Source organism: Camponotus floridanus, unplaced genomic scaffold (assembly GCF_003227725.1).
Source record: "Camponotus floridanus strain SB8 unplaced genomic scaffold, Cflo_v7.5 scaffold58, whole genome shotgun sequence".
In the NCBI taxonomy this organism is placed as follows: domain Eukaryota; kingdom Metazoa; phylum Arthropoda; class Insecta; order Hymenoptera; family Formicidae; genus Camponotus; species Camponotus floridanus.
The window spans coordinates 182,932-204,428 of NW_020229747.1; the positions used below are offsets into that span (position 1 = coordinate 182,932).

A 21,497-nucleotide genomic window follows, 5' to 3' on the forward strand; every position below is an offset into this window, starting at 1 on the left:
ATAACTCTTTAAATTTTCAACTTAAAATTTTAAGTCTGTTCAATATTTTTTTTGCTACATACATATATTGCATATTTTTGATACGTCATTAATTATGTCGTTAAATATTAAAAAACAATTTTTATAGATTGTTTGAATACGTTATATACTTCAAAATATCAAAATAATTATATCACTCACCAGTCGAGGATTTTGTCTAAGACAACATACGAAAGGAGGAATTAATACGTCACTTTACGAACTCGCTTTCATATAATTTCATATACAAAATGTACAAAATTATAATACGAGATTTCACTGTACTCACACTACTCTTCTTTCTCACAAGTTGCAAGTGCAAGATCTCAAATTTTACAAAGAATTAACTGATTGAAGTGATATTGGTAAATATTGATAATTGATTGTCAATAATCGATTAATCGATTGCTGAATATCATACAATCGATTCATATCATCACTCTATGGGTGCGTTCAAAAATTCTACTAGCGATGTAAATGATTATCGAATTCACCAATCAAGACAAAGGAATCTTTTGTCCTGATTGGTCGGTTAAACTCTACTTCATTCGCGTAGGATTTTTGAACGCAACTCTACGTGATTCATGTAATATCTCATATCTCGCAAATATCCAGGGAAGAAAGATTAAACGCAAGGTGAACAATTGTCAAAATCACGCAGCAATTATAGCAAGGAGATTGTAATTATTGTGCGACTATATACGCGATAAAGCTTCAAGAAACGTGAGTTTGTTTCGTCGAGATAACAAAATGTTTCGCAGTTCAACAAATTTTGACAAATTGCTGGGTGAGTTTCTTGAGAGTTTAAAATTCCTTCAAAATGTCGGAGCTTTTTCTAAGTCATTGTTAATCTCTTGCAGATAAGGCGACAAGTCATCTGCAATTAGAACCGGATTGGCCTACGATCATGCAAATTTGCGATCTTATACGTCAAAGCGATGTTCAGTAAGCATAATTCCTGTAAAAAGTACATTTGCATTCTTTAGCCAATGATTAGAATGTAATATTGTACAATAACATACATATTGTCAATTATATTTCGCACTACTTGAGAAAGAAAAAATTAAATCTGATACATTATTCTTTATATTTGTTTTCAAACATTTTATATTTTTTCAGGCCGAAAGGTGCACTTGCTGCTATAAAAAAGAAAATGATAAATCTTAATCCACACGTAGCGCTATATGCTTTGCTGGTAAGATATAATATTTAATATTGTAGCATAAGAAGGAAAAATATTGGATTTATTATCTTCATATTCATTAACGCTCCAATCACGCGCATAGGTACTGGAATCTTGTGTAAAAAATTGTGGAACGCTGATTCACGACGAAATAGCTACCAAACAATATATGGAACAATTAAAAGAATTAGTCAAGACTTCTCCGCATGAAAATGTTAGAATGAAAATTTTAGAATTAATACAAGCTTGGGCTCATGCATTTCGTCATAGTCCCAAATATAGGACAGTCCAGGTAGAAGATCACAACTTGCTAAAATGTTAATTGTTGATATATAGCTTTATGTGTGCCTATTTTTTTTATAATTTCAGGATACTGTAAACATAATGAAAGCTGAAGGATATCAATTTCCTGCTTTAAAAGAAAGCGACGCTATGTTTAGAGCAGATACTGCGCCTGCATGGGCAGATGGTGAAGTGTGTCATCGTTGTCGCGTGAATTTCAGCATGGTTCAACGAAAACATCATTGTAGAGCATGTGGTCAAGTCTTTTGTGCTCAGTGCTCGAGCAAAGTTTCTACTCTACCAAAATTCGGGATTGAGAAGGAAGTTCGAGTTTGCGAAGCTTGTTATGAGCAAGTTAACAAGTAGGTAGAATTTTCCATTCCCCTCATCTGTATTTTATACGAAAAGATATTTTTAAAACTAGTTTTCTTTCCAGACCATCTGCAATACAAACCAAAGATACAGATCTTCCGGTGGAATATCTCAAGAGTACTTTGGCTCAGCAGCAACAAGTATGTATTTCTGTTTTAAAGATACTACATGAAGTTATAATTTACAACTTTTTATAGAAATATAATACAATATATTATAAATATGTAATATAAAAAATTAATTATTCAGTTTTTAAAACATTTATATAATCTATTCAATAATCTATTCAAATCAAATCATCTATATTAAATTATCTTCTTGCGCTATATATTCAATTCTCTCTCTCTCTCTTTCTCTTTAAGACTATTCAATTATATAATTAAATTATTAGTCAAACATGGCTTCCTTAGAGTCCCAGGTATTTTTTTCTTTGTTTAAATTACTCATTGTATAATGATTAAAAGTAATATATTGGTCATGATAAATATATATTATGCAATTGCAAATTGTGTATTATAATTTATATCCATAATAAAATTACATAATATATAATAATCATATTATATAATTGTATTATTACGTTACCAAATATTAAATTCAAATATTGAATCAAAAGAAGGAAATTTTAATTTGATTTCTGAGAACATTCTTGCAATATTAATATAGACATTAATAATTACTTTATAATTTATGTAGTGTGCATGTATATGCATATATACAATACTTATCATTATTAATCTGTAGGTTCCAGTTAGAAAAACAGAAGAAGAATTGCGAGAAGAAGAAGAATTGAATCTAGCAATAGCCTTGAGCCAAAGTGAAGCTGAACAGAAAGAAAAAGAGAAAAAACGTGCTACAAGTGCTTTAAAATCCAACTCTACTCCTATATCTAGAACAACATATTCACCACCACCATCACCTGTTAGTTTCTTGTAATTCTTGTTGAAGGCGTCTTTTCTTATATAAAGAAATCATTATCAGTCATTATTATATTATGAATCGAATTACTAAAACAGTAATATTATTATCTTTTGAAATTATGATTTTCTTACACGCGTTAGATTCAAATTTTAATATACATTTGATTCATTTAATTCTATAAATAATAAACATTTATTTTTTTCTTTAGGGTCCTAGTCCATCACGGATACAAGATGACGACGAGATTGAACCTGAACTTGCTAAATACCTGAATCGTAAATATTGGGAACAGAGACAAATTGTAAGCGAAGAGCATACATCTAGAGTAGATGTAACTAGTCCGTCTGCGCCAAACATAAGCAGTCCGATGCCTCAAAGAGTCGTACTTGTAAAACAGGAAAATGGCGAGATTGATACTCAAATGGAAGAGTTCGTAAGTGGTCTGAGATCTCAGGTCGAAATTTTCGTAAACAGGATGAAAAGTAATTCTTCCAGAGGAAGATCAATCGCTAATGATAGTTCAGTTCAAACCTTATTCATGAATATAACAGCTATGCATTCCAGGTAATGTTCAATAAAACTATTCTTTTTATTTTTAATATTTTTTAATCAAGTGTTTATATGTGTCTATATATGAGTATATGTGGGAATTATACAATAGACAAAACATTTTGCTTTGTCTTATACTCGTATATATACTCATACATATAACTCATACACATTTTCTTTTTTGCAGATTATTAAGATATATTCAAGAGCAAGATGATAATAGAGTGTATTATGAAGGCTTGCAAGATAAATTAACTCAAATGAAGGATGCTAGAGCTGCTTTAGATGCCCTTCGCGAAGAACACAAGGAAAAGTTACGAAGGAGAGCAGAGGAAGCTGAAAGGCAGCGACAAATGTTAATGGCGCAAAAATTGGCGATCATGCGAAAAAAGAAGCAGGAATATTTGCAGTATCAACGCCAGTTAGCTTTACGAAAAATTCAAGAACAAGAGAGGGAAATGCAAATGCGTCAAGAGCAACAGAAACAGCAATATATAATGGGTAATTTTACGTGTATTTTAAAATTACTTTTCTGAATCTCTACCTTTATTTTCATTGAGATTATATCTATTTTATCTTTGCAGGAGGTTATCAAGCAGTTTCAGATTTTATGGGACCTTCTCAAGGATCACCCGTTCGTCATGTCCATTATCCGAATCCTGGAGCTAATTATAATCCTATGTCACCGACGAATCAAGGAGTTTACGTGTATGGAGAACCACCCATGGGTCAATATCCTATGCAGAGTTATAATATGCCGCCGATGAATACACTGCCGGTGCATATGATGACGTCGCTTCCTAATCCGGAACAACAATCGTCAGATCCATCCATCCAAGGACAGGAGAATATAAGTTGCGTGTCTATACCAGGCCCAGGAATGGTAAGTCTTTACATAAATTTTTACAAGCATCTTTATCAATTTTTTTATAAATTAATATACGAGTTTGATAAATATTGCTTTTCCAGATGCCTTCTCAAATGACGCCGACTATTCAACAGCTTCAGCCACCGAACAATCATCAAATAGGACCCCAACAAAGCCCTCCGATGCATATGCCACCAGGGCAATCTTCTGCGGGTAGACCGCCTCAACAAGGTGTCTCGTCTCAAATATCGCAGCAAGCAGTTCATTCGACTCAAATCGGAATACCTCCGATACCTCAGAGTCACATCGGTCCTCTCTCAGGTCCAGTAACCCCAGGAAGTCTCGTACCCACCGGAATTGTAGTCGGTTTGCCTCCGCAAATAGGATCGCAACCATCTACGTTACCTGGTAACCAAGGACCTTCGATGCCAGCGCATGTCGTTTCTAACGCTGCCATTTCGTCTCAATCTTCGGGCGTTATTCAAATACCTGCCGGTACTGGCAGCGGACCTGCAACTAGTCAGGCTTTGCCCGGTCTTCAAGCGTCTAATGTACCGACGATGCAAGAAATGGCTCAAATTCGAGCAGCGCAATCAATGCCGTTTCAAGCTGCTCCTCCAATTCCAGTTACAGCCAATGAAGCTTTGCAGGATGTCGAAGATTCAAAACCTAAAACAGCAGAATTGATATCTTTCGATTGAATATTATATCTAACGCATTTAAGGTAATGAGATTGTTTTATTCTTCTCTCTAAATTAAAACTGACACAGTTAAGATAATATTGCTTATTATATTTGAAATTTTGCCTCTGGTAATAAAACTATACTTTTATGCGCTTGTTGATTATTGATATATAATACTAAAGTATTTCTGAAAAAAAAATAGAGAATGAACTCTATATATTAAGAGAGAGATTACATTAGCAGGATATACGATGACGTGATAACGTCAGCATATAAGGGATCTGCTACAGAATAACAAGTTAATTTTATATATATATACATTGTACATACAATTTAAAATATCGAAATAAAATTTTTCAAATAAAAAAAAGAATTGTAATAAAAGTGCCTAGAATGAAAACACATTGGCGAATAACTCTCAATTGGACGATAAAGCTTTCTTCATTCTGACCAATTAAACGATTCGAAGCGCCACACAGGTGGGGTGCCTTTCATACATGTATTCAAATCTTGACCGTCCCCTCCGCCATGCCATGCTAGACAATGGGATGACCATAGACTTGTAGAATAGACTGGCCCCTACCGTAAGAGGCAGCGTTGAAAGAAATAAAGGACAGAAAGATGATTCCGGGTATCTCTGTCCTTTTCTTTTGTCTCGTGGTGGGGACACTGATGGGATGAGTGAAAACAAAGCGAGCATGCACACTGCTTTCCTTTCATCTCTTGCACGCATGCTTGCTTCGTTTTTACTCATCCCAGATATCCGGAATCATCTCTCTGTCCTTTAGATCTTTCAACGCTGCCTCTTACGGTAGGGGCCAGTCTATTCTATAAGTCTATGACAATAGGTAATTTAAGCCTTAAGAGATTGACCAATCACAGTCAAGAGAATGAAGAGAATATTCGGCTGTGATTGGTCAATTTCTTAAGGCTTAGGACTTAAATCAGTGCTATCAATTGTTTGCAACTTTCGGCCGGATTTCTTAACTCACGCCTACAGGTGCAATTTCATTGACGCTAAAAAGTAGCGTCAACCATTGGTTAAACAATGAAGCAACTACTTACTTCTTTGTTCAACCAATGGGTGACGCTACTTTTTAGCGTCAATGAAATTGCACCTTAAGGTGCGGCCTCATTGACGCTAAAAAGTAGCGTCAACCATTGGTTGAACAAGGAGGTAAGTATAGTTGCTTCATTGTTCAACCAATGGTTGACGCTACTTTTTAGCGTCAATGAGGCCGCATCTTTACCGCTCTCCCCTTACCGTGCGAGATTAGGTTACCGCCATACTCCTTAGTTACCAGCATTCGATGGCGCGGTTGCTAAGGCCCGTGCGGTAAGGGAAGAGCGGTAGGAAGAGCGTGAGTTAAGAAATCCGGCCAAAAGTTGCAAATAATTGACAGCACTGACTTAAATTGGATCTGTTCTTTTCAGCTGCACTGCTGCACTAGTGCAATAAGTTAGAAAGAGACAAACATACTTTCTTTCACTCTTACTAATTGCACTAGTGCAGCAGTGCAGCTGAAAAGAACAGACCCATTATCTATTGTGGATCGGGACTTGGAGTTCAATGGCTGAGATGATTTGAAGCGTTTGATTGGCCAATCGGGACAAAAGGAGTAAAGATTTCTTTAATCCGATTGGTCAAGTCGGTATCTTGCCAACCGCAGCCCTATTCTAACAATGCTATTCACGATGGCCCATATTCTGAATCTTCTTTTATCGATAAAAGTGTCTCTAAAAGTGGCTTACAGCCAATCAGAAGGCTTATAAAAGCCGCTTTTGGAGGCACTTATTTATCAATAAAAGAGGATTCAGAATATGGACCGATGCTTCCAACCAATCACAACCAAAATTTTCGACCAATCGCGTCGTTTGAATAGGAACGTTCTTATCGTGCGTGAAGGCACGTAGCGCTTCTACTTTTTCATAAACAGTGAGATTGTCTGACGCTCATTGTCAGTCTCAGTCTCAGTGTCTCGGTCTTCGATAGTCTTCTATGGTCTTGTAGCGTTCGCGTACATTTGCGTTTGACGTTCGTGCCTCGAGAAGTTTCTAATCGGATAAATTTCTTGCGAGCGTCACTCGTTAACAAGCGTGAATAATCAGGTAAGGTAATCGTGTCGTTTGGAAAGGATCGCGAAAATCGGCCAAATGTGCGCGTATGACTCGCAACGGTAGCCCGTGCGAGCGCGAAAATATGTATCGAGCGTGAATGAGTAATCGCTATCGTTTTCCACAACTTCTCGAGCACCTTGGAAAAGTGCATCCGGACGGCCGCCATTTTGTTTATTGTGTGTGTTCACTTTTGGAGGGAAATTGCTGTCGAATATACATATGCGCACATGTACCGTGACGGTCGTTTCAAATTTGCGCGATTTTATGCGGCGAGATACTCTTAAAATACCGTTCGAGGAAAATCATCGTTGGCCGATTCTTCGAATAATATCTTATTGTTCGTCCCGTCCTCTCCTTTCCCCTCCCCCCCCTTCATTCCCGTGCAGCTTCCCGCCGAGATAAGACTCTAGTGTAACACATATTTCTAGTTATGGCCCGTACCAAGCAAACAGCTCGTAAGTCGACCGGAGGTAAAGCCCCCAGGAAGCAGCTCGCCACCAAAGCGGCGCGTAAAAGCGCGCCGTCCACTGGTGGCGTCAAGAAACCACATCGTTACAGGTACGCTTACCAGCGAGATTAATGATTACAATTCATTTAAAGATAATTCAAACGTCGCTGGTGCGACAAAAATGAAGCAATTTGAAATTTCAATGCAATTTATAAATTCAATACATTCCCTTGACGCAATATTTTATATGTCGTCTTCATCTTTTGAAAGATAAAATAAGTGTTTTAATGTCTAGGAATATTTTCACCTACTTATCATGCGTGTGTGTCTTTTAGGCCTGGTACTGTAGCTCTAAGAGAAATTCGAAGATATCAAAAGTCGACAGAGTTGTTGATTAGGAAATTGCCGTTCCAACGTTTGGTTCGTGAAATTGCTCAGGATTTCAAGACCGATTTGCGTTTCCAAAGTGCCGCTATAGGAGCTCTGCAGGAAGCATCGGAAGCTTATTTGGTTGGTCTATTTGAAGATACCAATCTATGCGCCATTCACGCTAAACGTGTTACTATTATGCCGAAAGATATTCAGTTAGCGCGACGAATCCGTGGTGAACGCGCTTAAGTCACTCGTGTTTACGGTGAACTTTTTCATTTTCTTCTCATTTGGATTTGTATGTCTTTCAACAATCTAAAAATTATATTCTTAACTTTCTTCCATATTATATATTTACCATAGTTTATACACTGCCAATCATAATAGTAGAGATGTCGGGAGAAGAATAACGAGCGAATCTGTAGTAGATAATTCGATAAAACACAATGACAGGTTTCATGATAGTTAAAAAGAGTATAAAAAGAAAAGTATAATTTATTTGTCTTTCACATAAAAAAAGCACTACAGTAATAGTAATTAGTTTTTCATACTTGGGTAGATAGAGAAATAATATGTGTATCAATATTGCACAGACTTTGCGTACCCTTTTGTAGAAAAAAAAATCCAAGGGTTAATATTTTTATTTTAGAACTACTTTAATCGATTTTGCTTTCCAGTAATTTGCAGATTATCCAATTTATAACACATCTTTATGTATAAATAAAATTATTAAACTTATTGATATGGTCTCTGAAAACGAAATATAAAGTAATTCAAGATGAAAATAATATGTTTGTGTGTGTGTGTGATACACACACATACATACACTCATATACATAACACGTTCGTGCACGTTCGTTTGTTTATTTGAATGCAAGAAAAAGTTTTAGTTTATCATATAGCATATGATTACATGACACAGAATATAGATGTGTAGTTTTCGTTTTCCAGATTCCACAATTTCAAAAATTAATGTCATATATATCTTATATACAGCTTAAGATAACCTTGAAGATGCGACAAGGAAAGGGTTTGTAAAAATACTTTTCTATACATTGATATATGTTAAAACGTACATACATGTATATGTATGTTACGGAAGGAAGGGAAGAGGGATATTGCGAGAAAATGTGATGTAATAAAATGTATTTTTTCTTTTCCCTTTCTGTATTTTAATCCAAGCAAATTAATTTTATACAGGAGAGCTTTCCTCGAAAGTTATCCGCTGCCCTTTTCGCGTCGAATCTATTATTATAAGTTACAATTATTTTAATTATTAATAATAATTACGTAGGCACTATTGATAATTGTAACATTGCAAATAAAATACATTTTCTAATGGATGTAACGAAAAAAAAATCGTGCGTTTTTTCTACATCTCGCACATTGTCAAAGTTCCGCCACAAGCGTACAATCGTTGCGCCTGTGCAAGCGAGCGCATTTGCACGAGATATTGCACGACGCTATCGATTTGTCGCGAAATGCTTGTGACGAAGGCAATACAGTATGTATGTGTGTGATGCGCGCGCGCGCGCACACATACTCCCACACACACACCCTGCATGGTTCCATCTCCTGTCCCTCACGCATACACTACGCACAAAAATCTAGCGCAAATGCGAGTATGTGCGCGCGCGATTTTTGCTACAGGCCGGACATCGATCTTTTAAGATTTCGCTGATCGATACCCGCCGCTATAGCAAAGGGGGATAGTCCTGTACTACGTCAGACGTTATTATCGCGCGATATACATACACAGCCGCCTTTCTCCGCGTAAACAGTACAGTGGAATCGCGTCATCGCTTTTTGATTCGCGTATTTTTGTTTCGATCTCGAATATAATTGGACTCGAACGACTCGAGAAATCAAACAGCTTATTAGAGAGATTATTTAATTACGATTTAACGACGCGCGATAATCGAGCCGTAAGTATAGTTACTTGTTCTCTCCGTGTCAAAAAATTAGACATTTCGGGACTATTTCGCGCGCAAAGAATACGCGGTTGCCCGATGTCCGAGTAACCTCGGTGCGCGCTTAAATTTTTCTTTTGTATCTCGTGACGAGATCCTAGCCGTCTCGCAAGGACGAGGCCAGCGAAAACAAGTATACAAGTATTTGTAACAGCGACTGTCGAAACAAGAATCGGGATTGTTCGCAAAGACAAAGGCAGAGACCAGGCTACGTTTAGCGCCAACAAAACTGGCAAAGCAATCGGCGCAGTCTCTCCGTTGGTTACTTTACGCGCGATACTAACACATCGGCTTTATTCAAGCGGCGAGTAAGATTCAGCGCTAAACGTGGGACTGGGCGAGCGCGTCGAAACAAAGCGAGCGTGCGCGCGGACGCGTCGCGTCGCGTTTGTTTATCGCTCGGCTTTTGTATCGATTTCGTACGCCTGGGAAATCGCCGTATACGGCGACGTATACGACAACCGTGATAACGCGCGGCGCCGATATTTACATTCTTAAACTCGTTAGTTTTCCGCGACGTCCGTCGATCGATCGAATCCGCCCCCCCCTCTCTCCCGTCTGTCCCGGAGGACAATTTTCTCCGTCCGCGGCAATTGTTCGCGTTCTTCCGCGCGCGAGAGAAGCGCACGACGGCGCGAGGGTGCGGGAGGGGAAGAGAGAGAGAGAGAGAGAGAGAGAGAGCGCGCGCTCGTAGTAAGATTTCGAGCGATTGACAGGGCACTCGCGCCGCACTCGATGCACCGGCGACCAATGCGGCTCGCCGGGCTCGCGACGGCTCGCCGTCGGATTGGCCGGCGGCGCACCGCGAGCTCTATATGCCTCTCGCACGATTTAATTTCCACGGGGAGAAGGAGGGTGGGCGGAGGGGGGAGAGGGAGGGTAAGGGACGCGAGAGAGTCGTGACTCGGGAGAGCGTCCACTGCCATCGGAGTGTGCGAGGATACGGGATAGCGTACCTAGTTTATTCGCGTCCGCTCCGTGTTCGATAATCCGCTCGAGGTAGGTGACAAAGTCGAGAGATCCGCGGGACGTCGCGCTCGCGTGGACGCGAGCGAGCGGGCGGGCGGTCGCGCGCGCGCGCGCTCGCGCGTCAAACGAAAATCCGCGGGTGCGAGGACGCGGCGCCGGGAAAAACTCGACGGGGCTTTCCGCCGCGTCCGTCTCTCCGTCGAGCCGCCACCATTTTGCGATCGACGTTCGCGGACGCGAGTGATGCGACGTTTCTCGGAAGGGGACTCGCGCGCGCGAGCCGATTTCTCTCGCGGGATTCCGCGGCCGTCGTCGCCGAGCGCCCCTCCCCAGGTTGTACCTGGGTCTCGGAGCGACGCTGGCGAATTCCTCGCCCTCGCTCGACAACGCGCGGTGCTTTTTTTTTCTCTCTCTTCTCTTCTCCTCTCCTCTCCTCTCCTCTCCTCTCCTCTTCTCTTCTCTCCTCTCCTCTCCTCGCCTCGCCTCCTCTCCTTCGCTGTCTCTCGCGAGGGAACGAAAGTTCGTGCATTGCGCAACGCGCGGCGTTCTTCGGTGCGCGCTTCCTCCGCGCGAATAGCAACGGATCGTCCCCCTACCTCGCCGCCGCCGCCGCCACCGCCGCCGCCGCTACCCCCACCGTTCTCCGCTCTATTAAATACTTTTCCCACTCGCGAGCTTATTCTCCGATCTACCCCGACGCGCGAGCGCGTCGCGCGCTGCAGTCGATTGTAATTAATCGCGTCGCGTTGTCGAATCGTTTCGAAGCGATTGATCGCTGATATTTGTATTTTAATTTTCCAAGAGCGACGAGGATGGTCGAGAAGCGAGCTGATTGCTAAGCGATCGATCGAAATTTAAATTTTCTTTCGTCAATGTCGATAAAAATATTTAATTAATCGATCTCTCTGATTGTGTCAGGTTAAGTCATGGCGCGTACCAAGCAGACGGCCCGTAAGTCCACGGGAGGAAAGGCTCCTCGTAAGCAGCTCGCCACAAAAGCGGCCAGGAAGAGCGCGCCGTCCACCGGCGGTGTCAAGAAGCCGCATCGTTATAGGTACGTATACATGCATACATATACGTGTATGTGTGCATAAATGTATTAAAAATATCGCGAAATATCGAATATTGGAAAAACCAACAACCGCGCGTCGCCTCGTTATCTTTTTTCCCTACGTTGCTGCAGATTTATATGTACAAAGCGTTTTATCATTTTTACGACAGACCCGGTACCGTGGCCCTTCGAGAAATCAGAAGATATCAAAAGTCGACGGAATTGCTAATCAGAAAATTGCCGTTTCAACGATTGGTGCGTGAAATCGCGCAAGACTTCAAGACCGATCTTCGTTTCCAAAGCGCCGCTATAGGCGCCCTGCAGGAAGCTTCCGAAGCATATCTCGTTGGTCTCTTCGAAGACACCAATCTGTGCGCGATTCACGCGAAACGCGTCACAATTATGCCTAAGGACATCCAGTTGGCTCGGCGAATTCGCGGCGAGCGTGCTTAAGAGACGCTGTGTAACGCATACATACCGTTTACTGCGATTATTATTATTATTATTATTAATATTATATTATTAATTACATACATTACTGTTTGCAATCGCGTCGTGGATGAAGCACTTTCATTCCAAGCTCTACACATGTATTTTATCCATATAGAGACACATAAGCGCCGTAAAGCGCTCGTTATCGTTTAATAATTTTCTCGTTCTTCGAAACTCACGAACGAAATACGATTCACAAATTGTACGAGATATAAAACGTAATTTCTTTCTTTGTACGATATAAAAAAATAATTTTCTTTTTCCAACGCTCGATTGCTCTTCGGTTTAGTTATATCGCGTGTTTATGATATTAATTTCCAATAGTTTCCGTACGAAAAATTCATATAAAATACACACAAGATAATTTTGGTTGAACGACAACATTTGGATACATTTTTTTCACTATTTATCTTCTTATCGCTACTAATATACATAATAATGTCATTATCATTATTAGTACTTGCAAAAAGTGTGCACTAGAATAAGATACTCTCACGGTAATGTTGAGATGTAGTGCTTAACATATTAGATCTCTGTACTCGAGTTACATCATTTTAATCACTTAAGCATTGTGTAAAAATTTGTGTAAAAATAAACGCATTTCGTATAAATAAATCTTCTAAATTCACACAAATTGCTTTTATCTTACATTACCTTACCTTATTTTTATCATAATTTTATCTCGACTCAAACGGCCCCTGTAAAATTTAATTTATAATTTTATACAAAACACGTATGCGCTATGTATCATTAAATCAATATGAGTTTATTTGAATAAAATTCTCAGATTTTCATAATATATTATAATAACATGAATTTTCATTTACGATAACAATTTTGTATCAGAAAATGTGTGTATATAACTCCTCGCAATTTAGTATTTTAAAGCACTGAATTTTTTTCTAGATGTAAATCGATGCACACACGCAATTTTTTGACTAATTGTTATATATAGTTGCTGGAATTCATCCAATTACCATGAAAAGTAATTGCTTTTGCAATTGGAAAACGTTCTTTTTATGACATATTTGAAAAATATGTTTAAAGCGCTAGAAAGTATACATTTTTACAAAGTACATTTACTAGTTATTTATGAATAAATTTGCCGTATTACAAATTATATCTATATTAAAAAATATTTCATAAATTATTCATTAATTATGTAATTACCTACAAGCGTCACAAGTAGTTTTTCTTCTAATAAATATAATAATATTCTACTCTATTACTATTTATATTTAGTATATTCAAATTGTGCCCGAGGCAATAATATGTCAAATCATGTATTACGAATTTGTCTGGATGAATAAGTAAAAAAATGTATTGTAAAAAAAGTATTGTAAATCATATAAGCCATTTTGCACATTTAACATTATTCCTTAAGGCGATCTCTAAAAAAACGTCAAATTTAACTTTTTACCGAGACAATCCAAATTTCATAAAATTGCATAAAAATTAAAACTTTTACTTGATCTAACATGTTATTGACCCAAGCTCTTTATTCGTAGATTTACAAATTTTCATTTTTTCATAATATCTTATGTTATCGAAGCAATAAATCAAATTGTCTCAAGGCAATTAATGAAGAAAAAAAGTAAAGAAAAAAAGAATACATCTCTTTTTGTACAAATATACAGGGTGTCCTAGTTATCTTTCGTCATCTTTCAAAGACAGATTCCTGGGATCATCCGAAGACGATTTTTCCTCAACGAAAATGTCGAGGCATAATTTTCATTTAATAATTTTCGAATTATAAGTGATTGGAAATAAGGAGTTTTTCGTAAACTAAGCTTTGTAGAAATAAAATATTAACAAAACCACATTCTTTGATTAATTTTAAATAGAGTTTACTTTAGTCGAATTTTAATTTAAGACTTAATTGCAAAGATATATGATGACAAAAATCGGGAATATGCAAAAAATGATGGCCTTCATTGACATTTTCGCTGAGGAAAAATCGTCTTCAAATGATCCCAGGAATCTGTCTTTGAAAGATGACGGAAGATAACTGGGACACCCTGTACAAATAATAAATAACGATATATATACTCTTTGTATATTATTTTTTGTTATTTACAAATGAAAATTAATTATCATTTACTACATATACCACATAGTTATATATTGCGCGTTTATCGATCATATTAATATAAGTATATATATTATATTAATGTAGCGTAATAGGCTCACAAAAGAGTTAACATGGTAGAGAGAAATCGATTCAAATCACATCGGGGAATATCGATATTTTGTTACCGTAGTGACATGTTTATATATAAAAGTTTTCATAATAAAATAAATCATTTATTTCTCGTAACAAAAACGCAAATGAAAATACTTGACACAGTTACAGTATGAACGAAATAATATAAAGAATGGAAAATTTGTATTCCGCTAGCGACCTTTACAAGCATCATTGAAAAATATCATTATAATTACAGTAACAAATTAATGTCACTTGATGTAATTAATAAAGTGTATAGTAACTCAACTTGCAATTCAGTAACTCAATTTGATTCTACACAACATTTTTTAAATAAGATATCGTAAGAAGAATTCTATTTTATTTGCCTCTGTACATCAGGAATGACTTTTCATTTCTGGCATGATAGAGTGTTTCCCAATTTTGTGAATAACTAAATTTTCGGAATAACTTAATAATAAGACTTAAAGTCATTAAAGAAATTTTCATTACTAATATTACATCTCGAGATTGTACAACGTGATGATGTGCGGATATATGATTGCACTGCGACATTATCCTGCGTTTACAATCGAATGTGGTTGTTGTTTCCTGTGGCTGGGCTTCTGACTTGCCGTCTAGCTCTAATTGGACAAATGCAATCTCTTGTTATAGCTTATGTTTTACCCAATGTTAAAAATATACGTGTGTGTGTGTGTGTGTGTGTGTGTGTGTGTGTGTGTGTGTGTGTGTGCGCGCGTGCGTGCGTGTGTTACACTGTGGATATATAATCTATTTAGAAATGAAAATATGTAATAATTTTGTGTATGGATCAGTTAAATATTATTTGCGAAATTAAAAAAGTTTATTTTTAAATTTTTCATTTAATACTCTAATACATATATTTAGGAAATGTCATATTAATAATGATATTCTTACTCATACTATGTAGAATAAAAAGTAACAATGGTCATTCATGCAAAGAAAGTCAATGTTCCGTATTGTTTGCCATATGTGATCTTTACATCAAAATCAATATTTTTTAAATAAAAATTAAGCCACGCACACACAAGTAATCTCATATCAGTATAAACTGTAACTTACTTGTGGCAATAAATCAATTAAAAAATTTTATTTGTAATGTACACACAAATGATGTTTAAAATTGTCTAGATACTATGCCATTTTTTTATCACAGCATTAATATTAATTAATTTTTTTAAATATAATTGTGCGTTTCTCTGTAGCGCTTAATATCTGTCTCTGCGTGTGTGTGTATTATGTTTGTGCGTGTGGTATACTATCGCTAAATAGATGAGAGTATTTGAATAATTTATTGCCACAGTTTTTCACAAATTTGACATTTTGTTACTTGAATGAATCTTTTTTTATAAAGGCGCACAACTCATATATCGAATTAAATATAAAAAGTGTTTTTTTCCCACAATATTTTTCCCACAATAGATTCTAGAATTAATTTCTCGTAAGAAAATATAATTTATAATAAGTAAAAAAATATATGTGTAATATTTATATGCTAACAAATAAACATCATAAATTATACACAATTTTATCTATTACTCAAATAAAACAATATAAAATTTTATTTCAAAGAAACTACACGATCGATCAAAATCAATTACTCACATACACATGTACATTATATACATTTATAATGATAAATCTACTTAGAATTTGTATAAATATATGTTTTTCATTTATGATAAAGAAGTATTACTGCATTTTGAAATGTATCTACTGCATTTTGGATTAAGATTTTGCACATGCATGCGACAGTAATAGAAAAAAATTCTGCACATATTTATTTTGTAAAATAAATATTATTTCATTATTTTGTTTAAGAGCAAATTATCAAGTTACAGAGTAAAGACAAATATGCACATGTAATTTCCAATAAAAAATAATTAAACATTTATTTCGAAACATTCAAATATGGCACATGTTTAGAAAATATTATTAGAAAAGAAAAAAATATGAAAATACTAGTTAAGCGTCATTGTCATATAAATTATTTAACAATGACCTAAGAAACAGACAAATTATGCTTCCTATCAAATCTAAGGCCTAAAGAAGGCCTTAATATATTGAGAAATCTTAAACAAATTGAAACAAGTATGGCATAATATTAAAGAAGTTTTTTTCAATTTTTAAGTTACATTAAAATAAAATGTAAAGGAGAAATCTCTCTTTGCTATATAATATAAAGGCAGTTATTTATCAAATAAGAGAGCTAACCGTCTGTCTCTATTGAACTTAATATTGAACTTAATAAAAGCCTTACATATATATAATAAATATATAAATTGTGGATGTCTTTTGGCGCTAATCAAGCATATTCACAATGGAAACAACCAACATATAACAATATAAGTACAATTGTGAATCGATGAGAATATCATGTATCATATTTTTTTGTGCAATTTTGTTTAAAATTATAAAAACTTATTCAGTGTGAGCGATTAATTTGTTAACTTATCAATTATTATATTTAATAAGAAGAGTATATCACAATAGACACATGATATCTATCAGTGAGTACAGATTGCACCATAAAACAGGAATACACAACACAATTTAATATGATTAAAATGTAATTGCTGTGTTACCTGTAGAGATCACGAACTTGATCTTCTCGAAACGCGTTTCTGCTTGTGTTCAGCTTATTTTCCAGCGCCTGAAAAGAAGAATAATAATTATTATCGTTAAAAACATGCCATTTAATAGTTTTATAGCTATATGATTAACAAGATGTTAGAGCAAGGATATTCAATTTGTTGTTTTAATAAGAAGCACGGGATTATGGGTATTTTCTCGATAATATATATATTAGGTTGCAATATATAAATTCGGTGCACAGTGAATGATTACAAGCATTGTAATAACAAAGATCAAATCGAAACCTGCTCTTTAAGGAGATGCAAAATAATATAAGGACGAGAAATCACATTGAAGATCTGTACGCGGTTGATCTAGGTTGTTGGCTTATACATTGAGTAGATACGTGAGTCTGAGCCGCTGATAAGACAGTAGATGATGTGGTATTTGATATCTGTCCGCTTGGACAAGTGCATTTTATTCTCCTACAGCCCATGCAGACCCATCTGTCAAGCTACCACAAAACACCAACTACATCACACTACCAAGATTACTACAAATCAAATGTGATTTACAACAGGAAATATTTACAACCTCTCATTATATCGCTACATACATAATTGCACTCTATCGATTTATCCATGATTTAACATCTCTAAGAAAGTATGACATTTGGCTGATAAAATTAATGAAATTTGAATCTATATCAATATAGTTGCTTTATATATACATGTAGCTTATATAATTTTATATTATTCTTACAAATTTATACTAATGCGTAAAATAAACAAGCCATGCTTCAAGCTTAAAAAATTACTAATGCAATAAAGAATATATCGAGATACTGCATAAGTGCTTACCCCGACTTTTCGCATGAGATCACCAATCATATTCATTGCCAGTATTCTGGTACAAGGTGGCAATGGCTGGCTATTATTATTATTGTTGTTTCCAATAACACCCCCTACCATTCCATGCCCAACTAGTGAATAAAAAGATACAAGAAGAAAAGATTAATATTTATTCTCTCTTTTTCTTTCTATTCTTATTTATTCATTAATATATATATATATATATATATATATATATATATATATATGTGTGTGTGTGTGTCCCGTATGTGTGTATACATTATTATCAAATAAAATTATAAATCTGATAAATCTATATTGTTAGATTTATAAATTGTAATATTTATATTATAAAAGATATATTGAATAAGTCAAAATAAAGAAAAAAAGTATTGTCAAAGATATTTATTCAGTATTACATTAATGATAATACTGCACATTGATTCGTCTTTAATAAGAAATATAAAAGGAAAAGAAGTAAGGAAAGGCAAGCGCGTACACGGAAGAGATAGAATTATCAAACAATTGAAAAGTTATTGAACAATTTTTCAAACTAAATAGAATTGGTAAACTATTCTAAATTCTGATATATTTTCATGCAATACATTTTTATATCAATGTCTCTTCCTTTTAAGCCATCGGGAATTTTTAACTTTTTGACATTTGCATGATTGACTGTAGTTTTCATCAATTTCGGTAATCGTTTTTGCGACGCAAAACGGAAAACATGTTTTAACAAAAGCATTATATAACCTACGTTTCATCGGCGAAGTCGTTGTATTATTCGAAGATATGGTTTGTGAAACTATCTGGCTAGCGGGTGAATTTGATTCCAATTCGGCCTGTAGCTTATTACTGTCAATGTTGTTACGAACTCTCTCGGCGGACTTATTATTATCAGCGTGATGCCTTTCATGTACTTGTATCTCCTGCTTCAAATCTGAAATAATGATATATTAATCACTTTGTATCGCAAAATAATGAGTTAAATAAAGAAAACAATTTTATTAACCTCTAACTTCGTCCATCAGTCTTTGCACTATTACTTTTAGGCTTTCTTTTTCATCGAGTTCAGATTCAAGTAAGGCATTCTTTTCTATAGCTAAATTAAACTTAGCTTCTATTTCCTCTTCTGTAACCCTATTTATCCTGCAAAAGATGTATTGTCATTTTATTACATATATATACATCTACTGACTTATCATCAATTTTATCAGTTTATTTGTACAATGAAAAAATATGATACCTATGTGCTCTTTCTAAGTCGTCATTTTTTTGTTCAAGTTCTCTAATGTATTTTAGAAGATGCTCGTGCTGTTGCTGTAAATCTTGCGCTTTTCCTTGGAACATGGCACAATCTGTAGACTGCTGATCTAATCGCATTCTCAACTGTTCAACTTCTGTGGCAAGTCTTGTATTTCTCTGTCTCAATTCCCTATTTGTTTTTTCCGCTTGTTCCAAGGAAGTTTCTAATTCTTTCTCCAACATTTGTGAATTCTCTTGAAATTCTTCCAGTTCACGTTCAACATCATATTTTCTGTGACAATGTTATAGACATTGGTTTTAATATCTTTTACTAACTTGTCTAGTCGTTAAATAAATCTCAATAATTTTTTAGCCAATTTAGGCAATTAATGTAATACATTTAATAAATTAAATTATATTCTAATAAATTTATATTTTAATTCTATATGTATGAAAAAAATAATATTCTCATACAACAGACTAATGTGCATATATATTAAGATATCCCGTCACTTTACATGTGTAATTTTTATCCAAGAAAATTAAAATATATATATATATATTTACGCTCATTCATGTTTCAATAATTATAATATTATTGTTTGAATTCCAATAAATATATATTTTAATTCAATAATATAATATATACTACCTTTGATGCATTTGATGAGCTAACTCCATCCAATATTGAATCTCGTCATCCTTTGACAGGAATTCAGGCGGATCTATATCCATCGTTGTTGTTGAGGATGATCACGATACTTGTATATAATCCCTGCTGTCTTCCAATCTTTGACTATCTCAAAATGTAACACGACTGTTCACACTAACATTCTGCAAAGAAGCAAGAACGTAATAAAATTTTGTAATCAAGAGACGACGCAAAATAAAAATATAAAGATATAAAAAAGGAATCTTAACATCTAGACAATGCAATCGTTATCCTCGTTCGGGAATATCTTTGACGCCACGCGTGTCTCATTCGTGATACATAGTGATTAATGTCCGCGAACCTTTAATTACAAAGGCGTGAAAAACATTTCTATTCCGATTCCGCTCAGATTTCTCTTCGTACAAGTTTGTCAAGTCGAAAAAATGGAAAAGTAAAAACGCGAAGGAAAAACGTGCTCTCGATATTTCGGATACCGGACCGATCTCGAGCGAGTACTCGCGAATGAAATAAAATCGCGTGCGATGCAAGTGTCATTACCGTGTTATTATGAGTCACGCTAGCTGGCGAGGAGCGAGACCTCCGTAGCAGACGCGTACAAGGACTGAAGGCGCAGTAGCAGCCAGCGAGAGATGCCTAAACGGAAGTCGTTTGTCCCGTATCTATTCCGTATTTCCACCACGCGCATCCGGGGCCTCCGGGGGGGGTCCGGGGCCGCGGTTTCGTCCAACAAGCCGCACGTCGACCGCGATCAATCGCGCCAAATTCGCGACAAATTCACATACGATCGCGGGCACCACCGTTAAATACTCGGTCACTGACGATCCTGACAAGTTCAAAGATTGCGCAAAATGGCAGGCAGGTTAAAAAGAGCCGAGCGAGAGCAAGATGATGCTGGCCACGTCGAGCCAATCTCGAGACTAATGTCAAGTGCGCCGAAAATATAGACGTATAATGCGTAATAATAAATATATATGTTGTAATACAAATACCGCGTCGATAGTGTGTAGCGATGTGGATTACGCGTTCTCAATCAAACGCTGCGCGCAACTCTCAAAGAGAGTGTCCACTTGACGTTACGAAATATTTCAAAAGCGTTTGACCAATCAGAGCTGAATCATAGAGTTCTATGTTATGAGAGAAGAGCTGGTGTAACATCTCTGCTAATTGGCTCCGCCATTTTCAATGTCTGGATCATGGACACGTAAAATACATAGATGGAGTCTTGGCGTTTTCGAATGATCGGATTCGACCGGGTGGCACCCGATTGACCACGTCGCCAATTGGCCAATTCAAAATAGGACTCTCTGATTGGTTAATCGTTGTTGGTTACCCTAGGCACAGGTCGATATAATTGGCTGTGATCAATCGCAACGTGGTCAAACGGAACGCTCCCATTCGACCCGATTCGAAATAGTTTACTAGACGTCATTGGCCGCATTCAGCGGACTCAACCGCTAAGTAGCGAATCGAATATGATTGGTTTCTATTTTCAGGTCCGACCAATCAGCGTCGAGTTACATCGGAAAATCTAGTAATGTTGCCCAACTGTTGAGTCCGCTAATGCGGCCAATCACAGCCATTCTTCACAATGACGTTTAGTAAATTATCCCAGGGACCCTATTCTTGAAATCGTACGA

At 36.2% G+C, this 21,497-nt stretch overlaps 4 protein-coding genes across 8 annotated transcripts; 3 read left to right on the forward strand and 1 right to left on the reverse strand.

The window, feature by feature from the left end:
• Positions 1-768: 768 nt before the first annotated feature.
• Positions 769-5,024, forward strand: LOC105256872 (hepatocyte growth factor-regulated tyrosine kinase substrate). The gene is made up of 11 exons (XM_011267129.3): positions 769-805; positions 879-963; positions 1,138-1,213; positions 1,305-1,493; positions 1,571-1,845; positions 1,920-1,995; positions 2,600-2,776; positions 2,985-3,340; positions 3,513-3,826; positions 3,910-4,208; positions 4,295-5,024. Exons 1-11 carry the CDS (start codon positions 769-771, stop codon positions 4,892-4,894), a joined length of 2,484 nt encoding a protein of 827 aa, XP_011265431.1. The 3' UTR covers positions 4,895-5,024.
• A 1,753-nt stretch (positions 5,025-6,777) lies between these two features.
• On the forward strand, positions 6,778-9,161 carry LOC105256873 (histone H3.3). Its single transcript, XM_011267130.3, has 3 exons — positions 6,778-6,985; positions 7,423-7,552; positions 7,778-9,161. The coding sequence occupies exons 2-3, from the start codon at positions 7,425-7,427 to the stop codon at positions 8,058-8,060; spliced, it is 411 nt and encodes a 136-aa protein (XP_011265432.1). The 5' UTR covers positions 6,778-6,985; positions 7,423-7,424; the 3' UTR covers positions 8,061-9,161.
• A 1,465-nt stretch (positions 9,162-10,626) lies between these two features.
• LOC105256874 (histone H3.3) lies at positions 10,627-12,921 on the forward strand. Its single transcript, XM_011267131.3, has 3 exons — positions 10,627-10,780; positions 11,669-11,804; positions 11,972-12,921. Exons 2-3 carry the CDS (start codon positions 11,677-11,679, stop codon positions 12,252-12,254), a joined length of 411 nt encoding a protein of 136 aa, XP_011265433.2. The 5' UTR covers positions 10,627-10,780; positions 11,669-11,676; the 3' UTR covers positions 12,255-12,921.
• A 1,744-nt stretch (positions 12,922-14,665) lies between these two features.
• On the reverse strand, positions 14,666-20,955 carry LOC105256875 (nuclear distribution protein nudE-like 1-A). Of its 5 annotated transcripts, none has more exons than XM_011267133.3 (9): positions 20,850-20,955; positions 19,840-20,021; positions 19,189-19,479; positions 18,955-19,091; positions 18,700-18,882; positions 17,952-18,073; positions 17,442-17,605; positions 17,103-17,170; positions 14,666-15,119 (listed from the first exon to the last, which is right to left on the reverse strand). In XM_011267133.3, the coding sequence occupies exons 2-8, from the start codon at positions 19,920-19,922 to the stop codon at positions 17,152-17,154; spliced, it is 999 nt and encodes a 332-aa protein (XP_011265435.1). In that variant the 5' UTR covers positions 19,923-20,021; positions 20,850-20,955; the 3' UTR covers positions 14,666-15,119; positions 17,103-17,151. The 5 variants fall into 5 exon arrangements, 4 of the variants coding, with proteins under 4 accessions (XP_011265435.1, XP_011265434.1, XP_011265436.1 ...); XM_011267132.3 differs by lacking the exon at positions 20,850-20,955 and adding an exon at positions 20,398-20,830; XM_011267134.3 differs by lacking the exon at positions 20,850-20,955 and adding an exon at positions 20,109-20,378.
• Positions 20,956-21,497: the final 542 nt, after the last annotated feature.